The sequence below is a fragment of the Python bivittatus genome, unplaced genomic scaffold (genome assembly GCF_059951505.1).
Source record: "Python bivittatus isolate LINGU-HERP-01145 unplaced genomic scaffold, Pbiv_v1 ctg000070_np1212, whole genome shotgun sequence".
Taxonomy (NCBI): Eukaryota; Metazoa; Chordata; class Lepidosauria; order Squamata; family Pythonidae; genus Python; species Python bivittatus.
The window spans coordinates 41,334,365-41,354,355 of record NW_028277034.1 but is presented as its reverse complement, the minus strand read 5'-3'; the positions used below and the strand labels follow the sequence as shown (position 1 = coordinate 41,354,355).

Below are 19,991 nucleotides of genomic sequence, written 5' to 3'. Positions count from 1 at the left end.
TTGGTGTTGTCCAGTATCTCTGTGTTTTCAAATAGGATTTTGTGTCCAGTGTGCTTGAGAGCATGTTCAGCTACTGCAGATTTTTCTGGTTGCTGTAGTCTGCAGTGTCTTTCGTGTTCTTTTATCCTGGTATGGATGCTGCGTTTTGTTTTGTAGTTGTTTGATTATTGCTTATTGTATAGTTTTCCCATGCATTAATTTAAAGGTATTAATGGATGTGTAATGGTGCACATCAGACCTACTAAAGCAGACTAGAGGGGCAAAAGGGTTTGTTTTGATAGAATTTAACTTATGCAGCATGTGGAAAATTATCAGAATGAAGACCTCTAGGAAGACAGAGTAACTGACAGTTCTCAGAACAAGAAATAATGGTCAGAACAAGATATCCCTGCTTGATGTGTTTGTGTGTTTAAATATAATCTTTATTATTTTTTAACAAAATAATATTTAATGTTAAGAAGTTTTTTAAAAATTAAAAGTACAAACTAAAAATACAAACTAGAAAGAGAAAAAGGGGAAAAAGCTATCTTATATTTTATGCTTGTCAATAGTCAGGGCTTGGTTGCTGTTTCACCCTGCAGAGTTGAGATGGTCTGAATGCCTTAATATTGGAGTACAAATCTGAAAACATTCCTTGTCCAGATCTGCAGTTTCAAGGCTGGAACTTAGCAAGCTTGTCAGAAAGTGGAAGAGGGGATATGACATTGTCCCCTTAGCGAACAAAAATATGAAAACCTAGTCAAGGCCATTGTTGCACTTTCTTAGCTATGAACATTCAGCCAACTGCTGCAGAGCTAACTTCGTGCCAAGCCAAAACTCTTTTTGAAAGAGATTTTTCTTTTTTTTCCCATATCCTTGTAGGACGCCCTGTTTGCTGCTTTATTCTTGGGACTGAATGAGATACTTGGGATAGCAGCTGATCAAAATTGAACCAATCTGAAGCACATTGGGTTTTGCTGACTTAGTGAAAGGGTTGGGTGTGTGTTTAATTATGTCTCACAGAAATTAATTTTTACTGAATAATATTCTGAATTTCAGATAGGGCTCTATATTTTCATAGTATTTATTAAGAAATCATAACTTTTTACTGTACAGTTTAGAGGAAGGTAATTTTCTAAGCATGCATTGTAGTTCTGTTGTTTTACAGGTAGTATTTGTATCATAAATAAAAAAAAAATCACATTCATATTGAACTCATTGCCTTAGCCTGGGAGGGGATGGATGGATGTTCATGTATATTAATATATATATATATAATCAGGTAGTGCTCCATCCAGCTACTACTCTGTTTAACTTTCTAAATCAACCAAGATTAGTTAATGCTGCCAAGATATACAAATGTATACAAGACCATACATTTCACATGACTTTGATTTCTAGTGATTACCAGAATAATTTTTATTACAAGTGCTTTTATGCTACTTCATTTGCCAAATTCTAAACAGCTTTGACTCTAAGTGCCTAAGAAGCTCATTTTATTATATGTCATGAGTTCTCTGGTTGTGGAATCTTGAATTGATACCTTCTGGAGATCTGGATTATAATGAGCTGAATGGTAGCCATTAACTCCCAAGTATTCTGTGTGTGCCTACTGTAGAATTTGCCTTATATGGAAACTAATTAAAATTTTAAACAAGTGAGAATGACTAATGCTACTGCTTATCTTATAAAATAGATATTTTTCATTGACTTATCAATATGACTAGGTATATAAATACATACAATAGGGCTACATAACTGGTCTGGGTAGGTAGTCCTGCATACAAGAAATGCAGTCTTTAGGGGCAGTGGGCCACAGACCTGACTTAGTTGCTGTTAACCTTTTCCAGACTATTAGTATTTTGTTCTTTTAAATATAGTGCTGTCATTCCTTGTTGAATGAAAGTAGATGCACAGTAGTTATGGGGATAGAGCCAAATTTAAAATGATTAAAGGGGGTGAGACAACTGCCTATTTTATTCCATAGACATTCATTGGAATGACTGTATATACCAGAACTACATCTGGATTGTTATAAATTAATGATGTAACACAAATCTTAAACAGTGGCTGAGAGACCTTCACAGAAACCAAAGTCAATTCACATTTTTTCAGGGAGAAACGTGAAGCCAAAAGAAAAGTAATTTTATTTGGTATTGGTAAATGGTTGGAAGTCCATAAAAACCTCTGTTGATCTATTATGAATCAGCCATAAATAATTCTTGACACAGATTGTATCCTAGAAAGTAACTTATAAATTCATTTATAACATTAAGAATTTACTGTGTGGAATTAGAGAAAAATTCTAGAAACAGAGGCCTCTAACCTTTTTGGGCTGGTGGGCACATTTGAAATTTTGAAAGCACAAATAATTTCACAGAATTGCTGTAAAGGTGGGTATAGTTATTCAAAGCCACCTATTTATCAAAATGTAAAACCCTTCACCTCTAGCCTACTCCCCCAGAATTATCTTTGTCTATTTGGTGTCCGTGGGAATATTTCCAGACAGCCACCACCATTCAAAAAGAATAAAAATCAGAATAAAATTAGGAGAGGCATAGAACCCAATGGTTGTTAAGAGAGGTGTTTTGGGCCTCACTATAGGCCCAGTAGGCATCATACTGGGGACTTACAGGCTAGATACAGAGTATAGGGCCAGGGTTGCTCCGAGATCATGGGAATGGGGCATATGTGGTCACTGAGCATTTTGCCACAGTATGCTTGTGTTTGGTCATTTCAGCTTTTCTTTTGTCTCTCTAGTGGGAAAATAGTCTACCTTCAGTCCACACTCACTCCAGAGTAAAATAATGTTTTTGTTAAAAACAAGAAATTGATCTGTACACTTACTGTACATTTCCCCATGATAAGGGAGAAGTGACCCTTAATTGCAGTTTGTCTTTTCTTTGGAGCATCTGAGTTTTCATACCAAGATGTTTCTTGAATTCTAGCAACTTCATGTTGTTGTTGTTGTTTTTAAGGGTCTTAAAAAGAAATATTTATCTTCTGCAGAGGAGAAAATTTATCAAAGTGTTCGCAGAAAGAGAGGTACAGGCAGTGAGAATCTACTGTTGATAACATATTATTAATTCCATTATTCAGGCATCATATCCTCTATCATATCAATGTTTGAGATCTCAGAAAATTGATGTCTTTTTACTGCTTACCTTTACATAATTCATTCAATAAGAAAACTGACATAGAGATGCAAATTGCTTGGGATAATTTGATGTTACTTATCTTCTGATAAGATGTACTGGGATGCACCAGAGCAGATTTCTTCCTAATAAATATCATATTCTGATGTTTATGCCATTGAATGAAACTAATACCATTTATTTATTTGTTTGTTTGTTTGTTTGATTTATCTCTGCCCATCTCCCCCTAATGGGGAACTCTGGGCAGCTCACATAATTCATTAAAACAATATATATAAAATTACAGAAAACATAAAAACTATACAAGCATTACCAAAAAAGAAAAAGTCCAAGAGGCTGATGGTTTCCCGAGCTGCAGACGAAAGGCTTCTAAGGGACTAGCCATCCTCACACTTGATGTCTTCCCTCCTCACCCCAGGCCAAGTGGCAGAGCCATACCTAAGATGGACATTTATACCAATTTAGATTTAGCTGTAATTACATGTTTTAAATTGCCTAACCATTGAGGATTTTGTTTGTCACCAACACCAGTTTAAAAAGTATCCCCAGACCCCAATTAGTTATTTGTTCATGCTTCTTGCTTCTCCAGGGGTTTGTTAGTGCTAGTAAAATCTCCACTTACCTTACAATCAATATTATGCTGAATGCATTTATTTAAATGTATAAACCATTCCATCCAGTTATAGATTATAATATTAAATTAAAAAGACATATAAAGTAGTTGGTTAAAATTCAGTTTATGAAAATTATCTTTTAAAAAAGAAATGCTTTCAGACACATTTTGTGTTAAGATGTGTTAAGATGATAAGAGATGTAACAATTTTGGTTGTAAGTGTTCTAGAGGTATTTACAAAGCCATTGATATTTGCTATTTTATTCTGTAAAATGAATTTTTTATTCTTTTCTGCCCCATTCCTTTATGATGTCCTGTAGCCACAAAGAAGAAATCTAAAACTTTTGTTTTCATCTTCAAGAAAATACACTTCTGTAAGGGTTGAGTATGTAAGTTTGGTGAGGCAAGAACCAGTAGTAAAAAAACTAGAGATGGATGTTGTGTTAACATATCTTTGCCGCCTCCTGAGGTCACCAAAAGACCTGGCAAGTATTCCTTAATTTGGAAGGGTGGAGGAAGAAATGAAGACTTTATAGTCTCTGACTCTGTGCATTGCAGTGGGCAATGAACTGTTGCACTAACCTGCAATAAAGATTCTAATCAAGCTGAGTTGTACTGATCGTTTTCTGCCAAATCTAGCCAAGAGCTGTAATTTCAGCTTGGGTGTCTACTGCTGAGCCTAGGTGTGAAATTTGACAATTATAGTGTTTGGTCCAAACAGTGATGAATTGCAACTAGTCTTACTGAGCCTTAATGTCTTTGAAACAAACTAATTTGAAACTGTGGTTGAAAGATGGTTTGCTTGACTAAGCCAATTAATTTTAATTACAGTTAATGTCACTAACATAAAATATTAAATAAAAATGACATTGAAAACGTACAGATTTTTTGCACATCAGAGGAAAAGGGGTAGTGTCCTGAACCCAGGTTTGTTCCATTAACTCTAAAGCGTATTGTAAATTTAAGTCTGAATGAGTCTCTTAAAGTGTGATCAAGTCAAGTTTAAAAACTTCTTAGCTGGGATCCTCAGGGCCTCTTGGATAAGTGGATACAAAGACCTCCTCCCAAATGTACATAATTCTGTCTTCCAACTGTAGCACTATCATTTATATAAGTTTCCCATTCTTGAAGGTTTTCTGATAACCATTTGGAGGAATGGGAAAGCAGAATGTCCTGCTATGAAACCAGACTTTGGCTTCTGCATTTCTACATCCAGTGTGGTTTTGTTTCTCGTTAGTACAAAACAAAACATTTTTAATGGAAAAGGAAGGCAATTCCTTTGGGTAAGAATTTGTTATTAATGTGTTCTTGTTACTTTTTCTCCATCTTTGTTATCCATTAGTTATAGCATATTCTTCTTGTATATCCCTTAGAACCATTTTTTGGCATTTTTAAATAAAGTTCTATGTAAAATTAATTGTAATTAATTAAAATAAACTATGACATTTCATTATATAGATGTGTGTCTTATGAAGGTATACATTTTCTGATTATTCAGTCAAGAAGCTTGCTGGATGATCTTGTAGAAGTCACTCAGTCTTAGTCAACATTTGTTTAATAGGGTCCCATGAAGATAAATGAGACAGTGATGCCTTGCTGGGGTTATAAATGAGAGAAATGTAAATAAAAATAAAAACTATGTTTCTTATATTATTCTAGGGCTGATTTTAAAAAGCAAATAGAAATGAGCATATTAAGCTAAACTACTTATAGATTTTTAATTTTCTCAGGTTTATTATTTGAAAAGGGGAATTAATTTTGTAACTGACAACACTGATACATTCTGACATCCCAATTTTTTTCAAAGCCTTCCGGTTTGCTTAAGTGAGAATTCACTACAGCCAACTTGGCAGATAAAGCCAAGCCAGATATAGCTTTATTGCTTCTGAACTCAGAAATCAGACTGGAACATTATCTTGACATTTCTAAGAACGTAAACTGTCTGGAAAGGAGAGTGAAGACCTTGATAGAGGAACCCAAGGATATCTGTTACATAAATACATTTCTGTCTAATATTGCATATTGCAAGGGTTTGTTTGTTTTTTTAAGAAGCAACTCTGTTTCTCTCTCCATTGTGTCCACCAGGGAGAACAGAGAGGGCATAGCATACTTTTTGCAGGAATGGAAAATGTTTAGAATACTCACTCTGTTCACAGTGTGGTTCTTCTGTTGGTCATAACATTATCACTGCAGTTGCTTAATAAAAGAAGACAAGGAAAAAATAACTAGTTTATTCATTAGAGTAAACATGGTTTGTTTAAATACAGGTCATTGAACAAATCACAAAGGACTGAGTACAGATAAAATGCTATATAAAGTGGCTCTTACAAATAAACCATAGTGATTTGTTTGGTTTTGATTTCACAAGCTATGTAAAATCATCCTGAATGCTAGAAAAATAATTACTTGCAATTGGATATTGCATGTGGTTTGTTTTAGCTTAGACTTTCTAAGTTCACCTTTCTGAAGTTGGCACCTTCCAGATCTGTAGGTTTCCAAAATCCCTACACATCTAGAGGATACCAGGTTGCGGAAAAGTGCTTTAAATTATAATGGACTCAATGGTGCATTCACTTTCAGGCACCAATATAAGATTGGAAAGTGATAAAAGTACCCCAAACAGGTGCTAGCACTGAAAATAAGTAACAAGTCAACCAGCAACAGATGGTTTAACTCCCAAGCATTTCCACAAGTATTTAGAAGCTGACCCAACCATCCAATCTTGAAAAATAGATGCAAAACAATAGTTTAGCAATGTTGCTAATATTTGAAAAATTACTGTATGTGTATAGAGCTGAAATCATCAATAATTCAGCTTTTTCCAGTTGAATGACTGAACAAAATTGTGGTTTTGGATAAAAATCTAAAGAATTTGATTTTAATGCAAATATTGTTTTTGTGGCCCATTGTCAATGATTTTTAAGAATGTACTAACAGGAATGTCTCCTTGTTTTGTTAATTAACAGTGTCACAGGCAATGCTCTGTCTTTAGGATGTATTGCTATACAGAGAAAGCAGATGTGATCACAGTTACTCATACATGAATTAGTCATCTTACATTTAGAGAACTTCATGCAAATTATAGCATCTAGATTGGTTTCTGGAATTCACACTGTTGATTGGTAATCAATTACTTATATCTGGTAACTGATTAGAAGAGCAATGAGCAGATTTGGTGCATGAAAATGTATTGAAATGTCAATAATCATAATGATAGGTAGGTGATCAAGCAAGAGGAGAGAAAGTATTTAATGTTCAAACACCAACAATTATCCAAGTAAATAATTTCATTTTTTTCAAACTGATTTCACAGTCATCTCTGAAATGAGTGGGGGTGTGGTTTCAGCAATAAAAAGGCTTAGTTTATCAGCTCTAGTTCACTGATGCTTGCATACTGTCATTGAGGCACCATAAAAATGTTTTCTAGAGGGATTCACTTGGATAAGACTTAATTTTTCAAACATCTCTTAAGGACTTCTTTAGTAAATATGCTGTGCTAGACACCAGAATAAAAATCTTTGGGATAACCAACACTTTGGACACATGGCAGGAGTACACAGCTGTACTCATAAGTGTTTGGAATAATCTTTTAGTGCTAGAGAATAAGGATAACATCCAAACAGTTGAAGAGTTTCTTTTTATATATGCAATCCAGACAAGGGTTTGTTTGTTTTTTTTGTTTTTGTGCATAAGGGAATTCATATAATATAAGCCTTTTGTATCTATATGTTGGTGTTTTTATACATTTTATGTGTATTTATTAAAGGAGTAATTCTCCTTTTCTGCAATATGAACATTTCATTTTACAATATTATATGGGGAATCCACATAGATTGCCAAAGAAATATTCTTAGCGTTAGTGAATAATATGAAACTAAATTGTATGCTGAGTTATTTCTGAATGCATAACAATGATGAAAATTCTGTTCTGATGAAACAAAATTGTTTTTCTTAATCAAAGCAAATGGACATATACTTGATAGTTTTAATCAGCAAAGTTAAATTTTGTTAAATTTAATGGGAGAAGGAACAGTCTACTGTTGATCTTGATTTTATACTGTTATATGCCTGCTTATGGGGTGTTTAGGAAATAGAGAATAAAGTAAGTTACATGAAGATAGTCAGATTTAAGGCTTGCTAGATCCACCTAATCAAGTGCAGGATAGCATTTCAGGCGTACTTGAAATTATGGCTCAAGGTGATTCTGAGCAGATGCTCAGGGTAGGAAATTGTTCTTAATACTAGAAAGGAAGCCTGTACGCAAGTCTTTCCAAATCTCCTCAGGCTTTTCTTTATATCAATAGCCAAGTATAGGAAATGGGGGGAGGCTTTTTGTACTGCTATTGGACCACAGGGAATTAAAAACCCTTGGTAATTAGTTGTAAAATCTACTAGGAGATTTGCATAATCTTACACAGTTTGTTAACTCATGAGATAAAGAACATTTTAGGAAGGAAAAGTTATTTTTTTAAAAAAATTCTGACGTTCCAGTGATGAAACAAAAGACCAGATGACTGGTTTCAAGTTGGGGTTTTCTGTGGCTTTACATTAATGGCCCTGGAAAAGCATGACTGGAAATAGGAACACTGTTTGTTATACATTCTATTTATTCAAGAAACATAAAAAGTGCTAACAGCTGCAGTTTAATTTTTTTCCCCCTTTGCCAGTTGGTGACTAACATTACATGCAGTCTAGTCTTTTTAAAAAGAGACAAGGAATAATTCAGATTCCATGCCTATAAAGGCTGTAGCCCTAACTACCCTTATTTGGAAGAAAGTCCTATTGAAATTGAAAGGAAAAGAAATATTCATTGTGTTGTCAGCAAGCACAGGTATTTTCCCCCTCAAATAATAAGTGCTTACCAGTGAATTATTTCTGGTGAATTCTTGTAGGTAATTCAGTTATCCAAAACCAAATCCTGCTTGCCATATTTTTATAATCTGTTAGAAATTCCAAGATACATGAACAATGAACATGCAACATAAAGGAGACGTGCCAGATGACATTCACAGGAGATAGCTGGAATAATTCCTGTTAATGATTGTATATTCTCTTTTTTGGAATCCCTTAGATCCAATAGTTCACATTTTGAGAAATTTATAATGACATCTCTAGATGCAGTAGCAAGGTTAATTTCTAGTGGTGTCTTGATTCACATGATACATTAAGCTATGAACCACCTTGGCTGGAGTCATACTTTGCACTATGCCAAGGCTAGATAAGCCGTTATGGTTTAGCACTGTGTTTAGCTTATTTATTCTGAACGCAGCTCATTTTTTAATTAAAAAAAATTGTATTATGCTCTTCAAAACCATGTTTCCCATGTAGAATTCCTTAATGATCAAAGGAAAAATCCCCAAGAATTTCTTTTTAATTTTAATATTACATCTCATTATGATCAGATATTTTCTATCTAACGTAGCCTAAGAAATGTGCTCCAGATTTCTTAAATGTTGCATAGAAGGCTGGAATGCAGTATTGTGATTTTTCACTATTGCATTGTATTCTCAAAAAATATATAGTTTTGAATTGTTTATGGTCCCAAGTATAGTCAGTTATATAATTAAGAAACAGGACCTTCTTCTTCTTATCATTTTCATGGCTTAAACCACACTTGTGATTTAGAATTGCTGTAGATAATTATAAGAGCACTGATAGTTGATCCCTGTTTCTTTACAAAAGTATGTGTGGGCAGAGTTCGTGTTCAAGATGTGTGCTAAAGTGCAAGGACAGTTAGTATTAATCTTGGGTTAGGAAGGGAGGATGAAAAATGTTTTGATAGATGAAGCTGGATGTGGGAGTGAAATAGTCTTCTTGGTTATCTTTGTGCTATAAGGTAAAGCCAGAGGATTAGATGAATGCTTATTCAGTACAATTCCTCTGGAATCAGAGGATATCTTCTACTCTGGTGTTTCAAGAAACTGCATGAGAATTAATGGGATTTAGTGATTAAGGTATCGGACTGAAATCAGGAAGACAGAGATTCAAGTCCATATTTGACCTTGCAATTGTTGTGTACTTTAGGGCCAATCACTATTTTTCAACTCTACCTCACAGAATGTTATTACATGAATAACATGAGGCAGAACCCCTTCTCTGTACTGCCTTGAGCTCCTAAAAGGAAATAGGGATATACAGTCAGGACCAGAAATATTGGAACAAGGATAACTGTTTTGGCATTTGGCCTCTGTAGACCACCACATTGAAGTTGAAAGGAAACACACCCAAATGGGAGCGAAGTCAGGACTTTCAGCTGTAATTCAAGGGGTTTGACAAAAGTGGGGCACTAACCATTTAGGAAGTACAGCCAGTGGCATGCACACACACCCATTATTGGTGGCTCATAAGTAATGGAACAAACCAACATCATGACAAACATAAGGATCGCCTTTAATACCTGGATGAAAATCCTTTGCAGTCAATGACTGCCTGAAGTCTGGAACCCATGGACATGACCAAATGCTGAGTTTCCTCCCTCGAGATGCTTTGCCAGGCCTTTACTGCAGCTGCCTTCAGCTGCTGCTTCTTGTTTGTGGGTCTTTCTGCCTTCAGCCTTGTCTTCAGTAAGTGAAAAGCATGCTCTATTGGGTTGAGATCAGGTGACTGACTTGGCCATTGAAGAACATCCTACTTCTTTGCCTTGAGAAACTCTTGGGTAGCTTTTGCTGTATGTTTTGGGTCATTATCCATCTGCAATATGAAGCGGCGTCCTATCAATTTGGCACCATTTGGCTGAATCTGAGCAGAAAGTATAGCCCTATACACTTCAGAATTCATCCTGCTGCTTTTATCAGTAGTCAAGTCATCAATAAACACCAGTGACCCAGTTCCATTGGCAGCCATATATGCCCATGCCATAACACTGCCTCCACCATGTTTGACAGGTGACGTGGTATGCTTTGGATCATGAGCTGTTCCTTTCCTTCTCCATACTTTTCTCTTCCCAACATTCTGGTGCAAGTTAATCTTGGTTTCATCAGTCCGAAGAATCTTATTCCAGAACTGGGCAGGCCTTTTTAGGTGTTTGCTGGCAAAGTCTAATCTGGCCTTTCTGTTCTTGAGCGTTACCAGTGGTTTGCACCTTGTTGTGAAGTCTCTGTATTTACATTCATAAAGCCATCTCTTGACTGTAGATCTTGACAATGACATGCCTACCTCCTCAAGCGTGTTCTTGACCTGGCTAGACATTGTGAAAGAGTTCCTCTTCACCATGAGCAGAATTTTGCAGTCATCCACTTTAGTTGTCTTCTGTGGTCTTCCGGGCCTTTTGCTGTTGCTGAGCTTGCCAGTTAATTCCTTCTTTTTCAGGATGTTCCAAACTGTTGTATTGGCCACTCCCAATGTTTTTGCTATCTCTCTGATGGGTTTATTTTGTTTTCTCAGCCTAATGATGGCCTCCTTCACTCACATGGACACCTCTTTGGTCCTCACCTTGAGAGTTCCAGTGAACAGCTACCAAATGCAAATGTAACACTCAGAACCACCTCAGGCCTTTTATCTGCTTGATTGGTCATGGGGTACCCAGGAAACAGGCCACACCTGGCCATGCAGCTGCTTGTCAGCCTTTCGTTCCATTACTTATGAGCCACCAACAATGGGGATATGTGTATGCCACTAGCTGTACTTCCTGAATGGTTAGTGCCCCACTTTTGTCAAACTCCTTGAATTACGGCTGAAAGTCCTGACTTCGCTCCCATCTGGGTATGTTTCCTTTCAACTTCAATGTGGTGGTGTACAGAGGCCAAATGCCAAAACAGTTATCCTTGTTCCAATATTTCTGGTCCTGAGTATACATACAATAATTAACGATTTGGAAAACTCAGAATGGAATAAAATCTGAAGTGTCTCATATTTGGGAGACTTGGGTTGAAATCCCCTCTTAGCCAAAATCACAGTCCGACTCCAGTCCAGTTACTAACTCTCAAGGCAATGTGAGGCTCTCTTCGTGCCTTTTACAGAAAATAAATAAATATTTTTAAAAAATATTTTCACCACGGTATGAAACCAAAGGGCTGCTTTGGAAGTACCCCCCATTTTTAACCTCTTGCCCTGCTGGCATTTGAGAACAAGAGAGACAAAAGAGTTATGGTCCCTTGTCAGAACCATTCTTGACATCACCTTATCCTTGCTGATTTGTACTTTAATTCCGTAAGGTACAATTGACAGCCCGTGGCACTGAATTTGCTTTTCTCCTTTCTGTTATCCAAGCAGATAATCTAAGTGACGCCTTGAAGAAGCTGAAGATAACAGCTGTTGACAGCAAAGCTGATAGCTTGGAGGGGTGTTTGGATTGTCTCCTTCAAGCTCTGGCTCAGAACAGTAAGTTTGATTGTTCCCTTCAATTTCATACCATAAGATTCAGTCAATAAATGATTATGGAAGCAATAAGTGTACCAAATGGAAGTAAAACTATAAACGGAACTGATGAAATAACTGTTTGCGCGGCAATAGCACGATGCAGAATTTAAAGAACATTTCTCTGCTGAGGAAGAAAAATTTAAAAAAAGAATGCAATAACAGAAATACTACAAAAACACAGAACAATAGCAGAAATAAGGGAACTAAAATTTTGAAGGAACAAAAATAACTGTTCCCGAAAAGATTAAAAAGTAGATTCCAGCCAAATCTTCTCGGGAAAGAACTGCATAACACCGAGCTGTCACTAACAAGGCTTATTTCTCAGTAACCATTATGCCTCTATAATTGAGGCCTCTGTGATCCAGGCTTCTAATGATTATATTAGTTTGTAGGAATATGAGAAACAGTGCTAAGATATTCTAGATGATTTCTACAGGCATCTAGTTGGTAGCTGTACAAGGAGAATTCCAAGAGATAGAAATCACCTGTTAGAAGTAAAGTCATTAGCAGTCATCTACCAGCAGTCCCAGGTGGTCAACAGTCAGCTCAACCATTGACCTGAAAACCTTGTAATTGGCCAAATCATCTAGTTCTTCTAGCTTCCTTTCTGCTGTCTCATTCTATGTCAAGTGAAGACTCTAAACAGCTCTGGAATAAAGAGTTAATTTTTAACTCATGATATACTATAGCTCTCATATTCAAGCTCAGATTTACACCTTTTCTTCCTTGCATGTATTCTTCAAATCACAAGATCAGATTGTCTTTATTTAGATCTATTACAGCTTTCCTCTTAGTTTTACAGAGTAATATATCTATTTTTCTTTCTTTTTTTTCTTTTGTTGATTTGTGATCTTTACCATTTACTCCTATTACATTACTTTTTCATAGGCATGATTGTCACCAAACAGATCCATAGATATTGACTTGTCCTGTCTATATTGGCTTTGTCTTGAGGTTTTCACATAAAACTTTTTACTAACATAAAAAGGGTACATATTAGGTTATCTTCCATAGACTTACCATGTGCAGCATGCCCTACTTGTAAAGACAAACTCTAGTTGATTTTGGCACATTTTAGCCAGTAAGTTACAAGTGGAACTAAAACCCAGTTTTACCCCAAGCATGATAATGCCATTATGTAAATTAAGATTGTTACTCTTCTTCCCCAGTGTACTGTTGGTTATTACTATTTATTGTTATTATTATGTTGTTGTTTTTGTTTTGTATTTTATTTCTTTTTTAATCCTAATATGTAGGATGCTTAGAATTGCCTTTGTGGTTGAGGTAGCATTCAAATATATTAAATAATAAATAATCTAGAAACTACTTTGCAAGCCAACGTACTGCATCTCACAGTTCGGAGGTTCATCCACTGTATCACTACCCACTCCAGATGCAAGCTGCCCATTCTGAAAATTATTTGAAAAGGCTAAGCTCTTTCTGTTTTATTTTCTATGAAAAAGCATATCCCATATTTTTAGTCCTGAAGGAATAGCACAAAGGGATATCTGTGAGTGCATAGATACGCTGCATAACAAGTATATATGACAGTAAAACAATGGAGTTTAAATCTAAAAATAAGCATTGAATACGGTATATTCAAGCAGCAGTAGCATTGGCAACTGAATGCATTTTTTGACAGCTCAGTCTCCCCCAGTTACAGGAAGGTAAGTGGCAGCAGAGGCAAGCACACCTCCCTTGGGAGGGTTTCCATAACACCAGCATTTTTCTTCATTTCAGAAAGCAGGAAATAAGAGTGCAGCCTCAGATGTCAACTGAAGAGCACAAGCTAGTGTATAGAAAGCAAGCACTCCCATTGGAAATACCGCAATTGATATCCAGAGAGAATGTCCTCTACAAGTACTTAATTAATCCCAAAGAGGGCTGTGAAATCAAAATAAATAAATGGAAGCTTCATACTATAAATTTAAAGTAGCATGTCCACCTAGCTCTTCAAGTAAATAAAAATACTTAATCAAAGATGCTCCTCCTTGTTTTGATACAGATAACTGGTTGATTACCACATATCTTAAAGTTATTTGTGTGAGAGATGAAGACCTTAATAGGAGAGATTCCTTGAAAGAAAATGCTTCAGTTAGTTGTATCTCCTAAGGCAGGATGTATATACTTACTCATCATTCATGTTTTATTACTTAAATATTGTGTTCCACTGTGAATGTTTTAATTGTATTATAAACTGCCATGGGTTTCTGTGGAGCTGGGGGAGATGGGCGGCATACAAGTTTAATAATAAAATAAAATAAACTCAATCAGTCCAAAAAAAATAAATATGCTATGATAAAGAGTAAGTAAAGAATAAAATATATTATGGCTAACAAATTAAAAGCTCGCGCTTCTAATATTATTAATAGCATATTAATAGCTGATGTCTATTTTTTGTAACAGTAATTCATCATTGTTCAGTTGTGTAGTTTTAAGATATACATAGTGGTATCGTTGTTTAAAACATATCAGTTCATTATGTTTATAATTTGAATTTAGAATTTAAGTTACAGAAATCCAACCGCTCCACAAATGTGTTAGCATGTTTTTTCTGTACAGAATGCTCCATGTGAGCACAATGACTGGGTTACCATTCAGTGTAGAAAATACTTGTTTCTTCTGATTTATAATCCTATGGTAATTCAGTGTCCTTGATCTAGCTCTTAAGAACAATCTGTGGAAATTTTATTACAACTATTATATCATAAAACTAAAATATCCTTCCTTAGATGTTTAGCTTTCACTAGACTAACAGAGTTGTAGCATGAGGTTCAGTTAGTTAATTTATTAAATTTGTATCTGAATTAAGCAGATGTGTTTTGGATGGTGATTGTGTATGTCATAAGAGGCCTGATATTAGAAGATAAATTTCTTTTTATGAAATACTTCCCCTGAGGTAGGAGAAAAAATAAGCAACTGAAAATATTTGCAATGGGGATAAAAAACAAAACCAAACCCTCAATCTACTTTCAATTTGGTAATGTTTTTGGTCCCAATTGAATTTTAATTGTTTGAGCTAACTGACATAAATCTATTGTTGAAGTTCTGTGAATAAATATTTTGTAATAGAAGGTGAGAATTATGTTTATCATAAATAATTCAAGAGACAGATTAGCGTTTTCCACTTTTAAAATTGTGAGTATAAGATTCAAACTTGCATTCTTTTGTATTTTCTCTTTGAAAAGTGTGTGAAATGTAAGGATTTAAAATGAGTGACACAGTCCCTACTGACAAAATGTTTGCAAATTGCCTTCCCTCAACAGCCCAGAACGTAGACATCATCCTGGAACTTTGAATTTGATAGCAGTTTTCTGGTTGGGTGACCTGAGCCATAGATTTGTTAAGTCTGCTAGAGTAAAGAATCACAGACATTTATAAATATAACCATGGGAAATCCTAAGAGATACTCTGGGAATATAACTTTCTGTGCTAGGACAAGTAATCAGAAAGGGAGAGTTTTCCTATTCTGATCATACCGGGTGATCTCAAGTATAAAATATTTATAGAAGGAAATATCGTGGCAGTGAAAACGTGAAGTCCAAAGTTTGGTTGGCCAAGGATAGAGGTAGTGTAAGCTAATGTGAAATGGCAAAACCCTAAAGGTAGGTGATCATATTCATATGGATGGTTTTGTTCTTAAATGGTTTTGAATGCAACATGGAAGGGAAGGGGCTTAAGTTACATAACTTAAATGTTTGAATTTTGTACAGCCCTTTATACCACTCTGTGGCTTTACATCTGCAAGCATTAAAGAAATAATTTTGAACCATCCAGAGATGTCACTGCCAAGGTTACCTGGTATTGGTAGGGTTTAGAGTTGGTCCCTGTACTGTCCCCCCAGTCCAGGTAAATACTATAACATTAGAGTTGACTGGGTGTGTCAGAGGTAGCCTTGTAAATAGTGTTGTTGTAATTTTTTCATTTAATATTATATTACCTTATATTTTACATTTCAGGTTTTCAAAACTTTCTAACCTTATTAAACAGATATCTAAGCAATTAACAATTACAATAAAACAATAAACTAGGAGACACTTAAAATTTCAAAAGCTGAAGAGCAATAGCAGGTACCCTGCAAGCTTCTGTAAAAGGATTTTCTGTAACATACTGTATGTGCCTACTCTGATTGCCACATGACAGAACTTTAAAGGCAAGAAGGGCCTCAGGTTCATAAAGGAGTGGGAGATTGTTGAGGTGTGCCTGTCTATATTTCATTACCTCGTAAGCCATTTGAATGGGGTGGAAAAATAGAGCCACCCAAGAGACACATAAAAAGTAGTCTTGGAGACTAATAATTGGACTGCTAAAGAAGGTGAAGAGCATATTTTCTTCTTTTTAAAAAAATGTGTTAATGACTTTTGCTCTTTTACCAGATATTAATTTAGATTGCTAAGATTATTAGGTTTGGTAATAGTTTCATACCGTGGATGACTGACTGAAAAAGCAGTCTGACTTGGAGTAAGATATCTTCCTGTGTTACATCTTGCACAAATATTGTTGTCAGCTGATGGCTACCTCTAGTGTACATTTACATAGGGGAAAACTCTTGTGACTTTATTCACGTCTGAAGGATGTTTTGATCAGAATAAAAATGTGTTAATGTTACAGCTTTCTTGTGGCTGTACAGTTTCTAGTTTCAACCTTTGCTTATATAAGAATGACTCACAGTGAACTGAGGATAATGAAGGGACTTTCGTTAGAGGCTGGCTTTTTCTATAGCAGTATAGAAAGGCTTTCTTTGAAGTGTTAAGTCAGCTTCAACTCTAGCTTTTCAATAAGGTAACTTCTAGAAAATCACATGGCCTATATATAGTTATGTAAAATTATGATAATCCCAATAGCTTTATAAAATCAAAACATAATATGATGTTGTAGTTAAATTAGAGGTTACCCAATCTTTTCAGACCCTGGAAGCTTGCATAATACTTCAAGGATACACACACATACCCCCCTTAAAACGTCATTTGGGATTGCAGGGTGTTTATATTCTAGTATGAGATCTGTAATCACAGGAATCTCAGGAGGGGGATCATGAAGAATTTCAGAAGATTTTGTCCTTGTGGATGTATATGTGAGAGAGTATTCTCAGGTGACATGGGGGAGTAATAAACGCCCGGTTGCCTGAACACATCATGCAGCCAACCTCTGTTTTAGAATATTAAACTGGAACTGGGGAGAATTAAGTTCAAATTGGCATTGGATGAGTGATTGTGGGCAAGGTATTCTCCCTCCAAGATTGTTGTAAAGATAAAAGTAAAGATGAAGGAAAAATTCTGCATCCAATATTGAATACCATGAAGGAAACAGATAACACATACAATGCAACAGTATAAATAGTCCTTGAATTTTACTGGGAAGCAGGGCAGAGTAAAAAATATCAATGGGCTGCAAAGCAAAGTATGTATGTTAGCTTTTATCAGGAGCCTGATTCCTCAGGATGATTCTGAGCCATTCTTAATCAATTTAAGTTGAATACATCACTCTTGATTTCAGCATTTGGAAGCTTTTCCATATTGTGACAAAGGATTTGACAAGAGAAATGAACACCAGATTTCATTAAGAAAAAAACTGTGGGTTAGAAGGAAAACTCACGGAGAAACTTTCAGGAGGGGGGCATCCATCCTTAACTTCCAGGCTCAAAAGTTATTCTTAGACTGATTCAGAGTGTTATTATTCCTTCTAGCTTCTCTCCACCAAAACAAACACTCTTATCCTTGCATGTTTTAGACTCTGTTGCAGTAATGAATGTAGTATTGATTGTTCTATAAAATGACACTTTGCCTCATCTCTTAAGCTACATTTATTGTACCCCAGGACCAGAACCTGCTTGGTTTTTTGTACTCAGAGTTCCGTTTATAACTTTGAGAGTGCTTATTAAGAGAAAATGATGTATTTGCACAAAATCTATAATATTTTATCTGATCAACACTTACTAAACCAGTAAGGCCCCTTATCTGAAATTTTCTGCCACAACATGCTCAGCTTTAAGATGCTTTACTTTTAGTTGTGCTAAACATAAAAGAGGATAGTGACATTGGATGATTTAGATAAATAATAATAGGTTCGAGGAATCTTTGGTAGAGGAAATGAAAGCATTGCACGTTTAATTTCTGCAAGTGACAGGTACAACAACATACTGTAAGATTTCCTCTCTCCTGGTTAGGGTTGTAATCATGTTTAATTTCTTCTAAATGCAGTGTCTTCGTGCATTATCATCTGGCCTCACTTGTTCAGTTTTCAACTAAACAAAATAATAACTTTGCCAGAAAGCCTAGCACTGGCACATTCAGTCTGAAGAATTGGGGAAAAGAATAATAGACCAAAATGATATGTTTCTGTGGAATCTTCTGTTATGTCAAGGAAATGTATTTCACGTTACTGGTTATTTGAATACATTAGCTTTGATGTTGTTGACTTCTTTCCAGGTGAATTTGTTGTTTCATTATTAGTTTCAAAAAGCAGTTGGAATGTAGTATATAAATTGAAAAGTAAATAATAGAAGAAAATTTGGTTTTTGAAAGTGAATTATACTGGAGGGGAACTCAAAAGGTAACATGATAATTAGATCCCTTACTATCTCAAGTTCATAACTACACATTTTTGCAGTTACTCATCTGTTGCAGAGGCTGTGAGAACAAGATGGAATGTTTTAGGTTACATTGCATGTGACTGTCATGCTTGTTTATATATTCTTCATCTCATATAATAAGCCGTTCACAACTTTCATGACACAATTTGAAGTAGAGGGTATATTCAACAGGCAATACTATTAGGCAAGTTAGATTCTATTACGTTGATGAACCTCTGTGGTTGAATATTTGCAGGGCTGGCTAAAAAGCAGAAATATTGATGATTATGCCAAATAGTTTCAGATTAATGAGGAAAGAGTTGTCCATTTCCCTTTCTTCCAATCTTAATTAAACCTAGAGCACCAGCAATGTTGCAGCTGATCTCTGGCATGATGAAGTAAGGGAAGGTTAGGCAACTGCTTTCAGAAGTGAACTTAATAAAACAATAGCGCTGGGTAGAATTTTGACTCCCCAAAAGCTGAAAATATACATCCTGGTCATAACATGGATGCTGTGTTAGCAAACAGTAGTAACTTAAAATAAAGAGCTGTTAAATTGGTCTTGACTTTGTAGAAAAATGGAACTAGGAAAAAGGTCATACTATTTAAAGCATACTTAATATTGCCTGGAATCTGCAACAGCTTTTTTTTTTTTTTTTTTTTCTTGGTGCCTCTTTTGTGAGTAGACTAGATATAGACTTAGCTTCCAGCATTTTTGCAGGTATTTTTCAGCAGATGATTACAGAGAAAAGCATCCTAATTTTGTTTTCAAATTATTTCTTGATGTTCCGGTAGACAGGTGCCCTGGTATACTATTTTTATTCTGGCTGTTAAAAATAGACATTATTTTTTACATTTAAAATGCTAGACATATTTTTTCTTTGTAATCCATATGGTAGCCTTCAGTATTGGCTTCTTTAAATTAATGATGTAGAGGTTCTAAGGAAGAGAGACAACAGTTTATCTATATCATTCACTGAGTTTCTGGCTTTGAGATTAGAATTGGAGGCTTCACATAGACTTTATCTGGAATGTTACTGTTCACTCAAAGTTGTGTTCAACTGGACATATTCCTTGACTAAGGGTCAGCAAAATGGTTCCTGTAAGTGCTTAGTTGCCTAACCTTACAAGATTTTCAAATCTCATAAGAACAGCAGAATGGTAAAGTTGGGTAAAATCTCATGAGATCATTCTGTGACCTTGTGAGACCCCAGTCTTTTTCACATGCTTTATTTATTTATACATTAACCACTCTTTAAATATGTGTCTGTAATGGTTGATCCAGCTAAGAGGACTGTCACTACTGCTATAGTAA

The 19,991-nt window shown here is 35.4% G+C and overlaps 1 protein-coding gene across 4 annotated transcripts in view; it reads left to right on the top strand.

Annotated features, from left to right (window-relative positions):
• The window catches only part of RAP1GDS1 (Rap1 GTPase-GDP dissociation stimulator 1), an 89,515-nt gene that overhangs the window by 17,713 nt on the left and 51,811 nt on the right, over window positions 1-19,991 (top strand). For 3 of the 4 annotated variants that reach the window (XM_007426324.2, XM_007426322.2, XM_007426326.2), the window contains exon 2: window positions 11,956-12,066. In XM_007426324.2, coding sequence (XP_007426386.1) covers window positions 11,956-12,066 — 111 coding nt within the window. The remainder of the gene's footprint in view (window positions 1-11,955; window positions 12,067-19,991) is intronic. The other variant, XM_007426323.2, reaches the window with a different exon arrangement.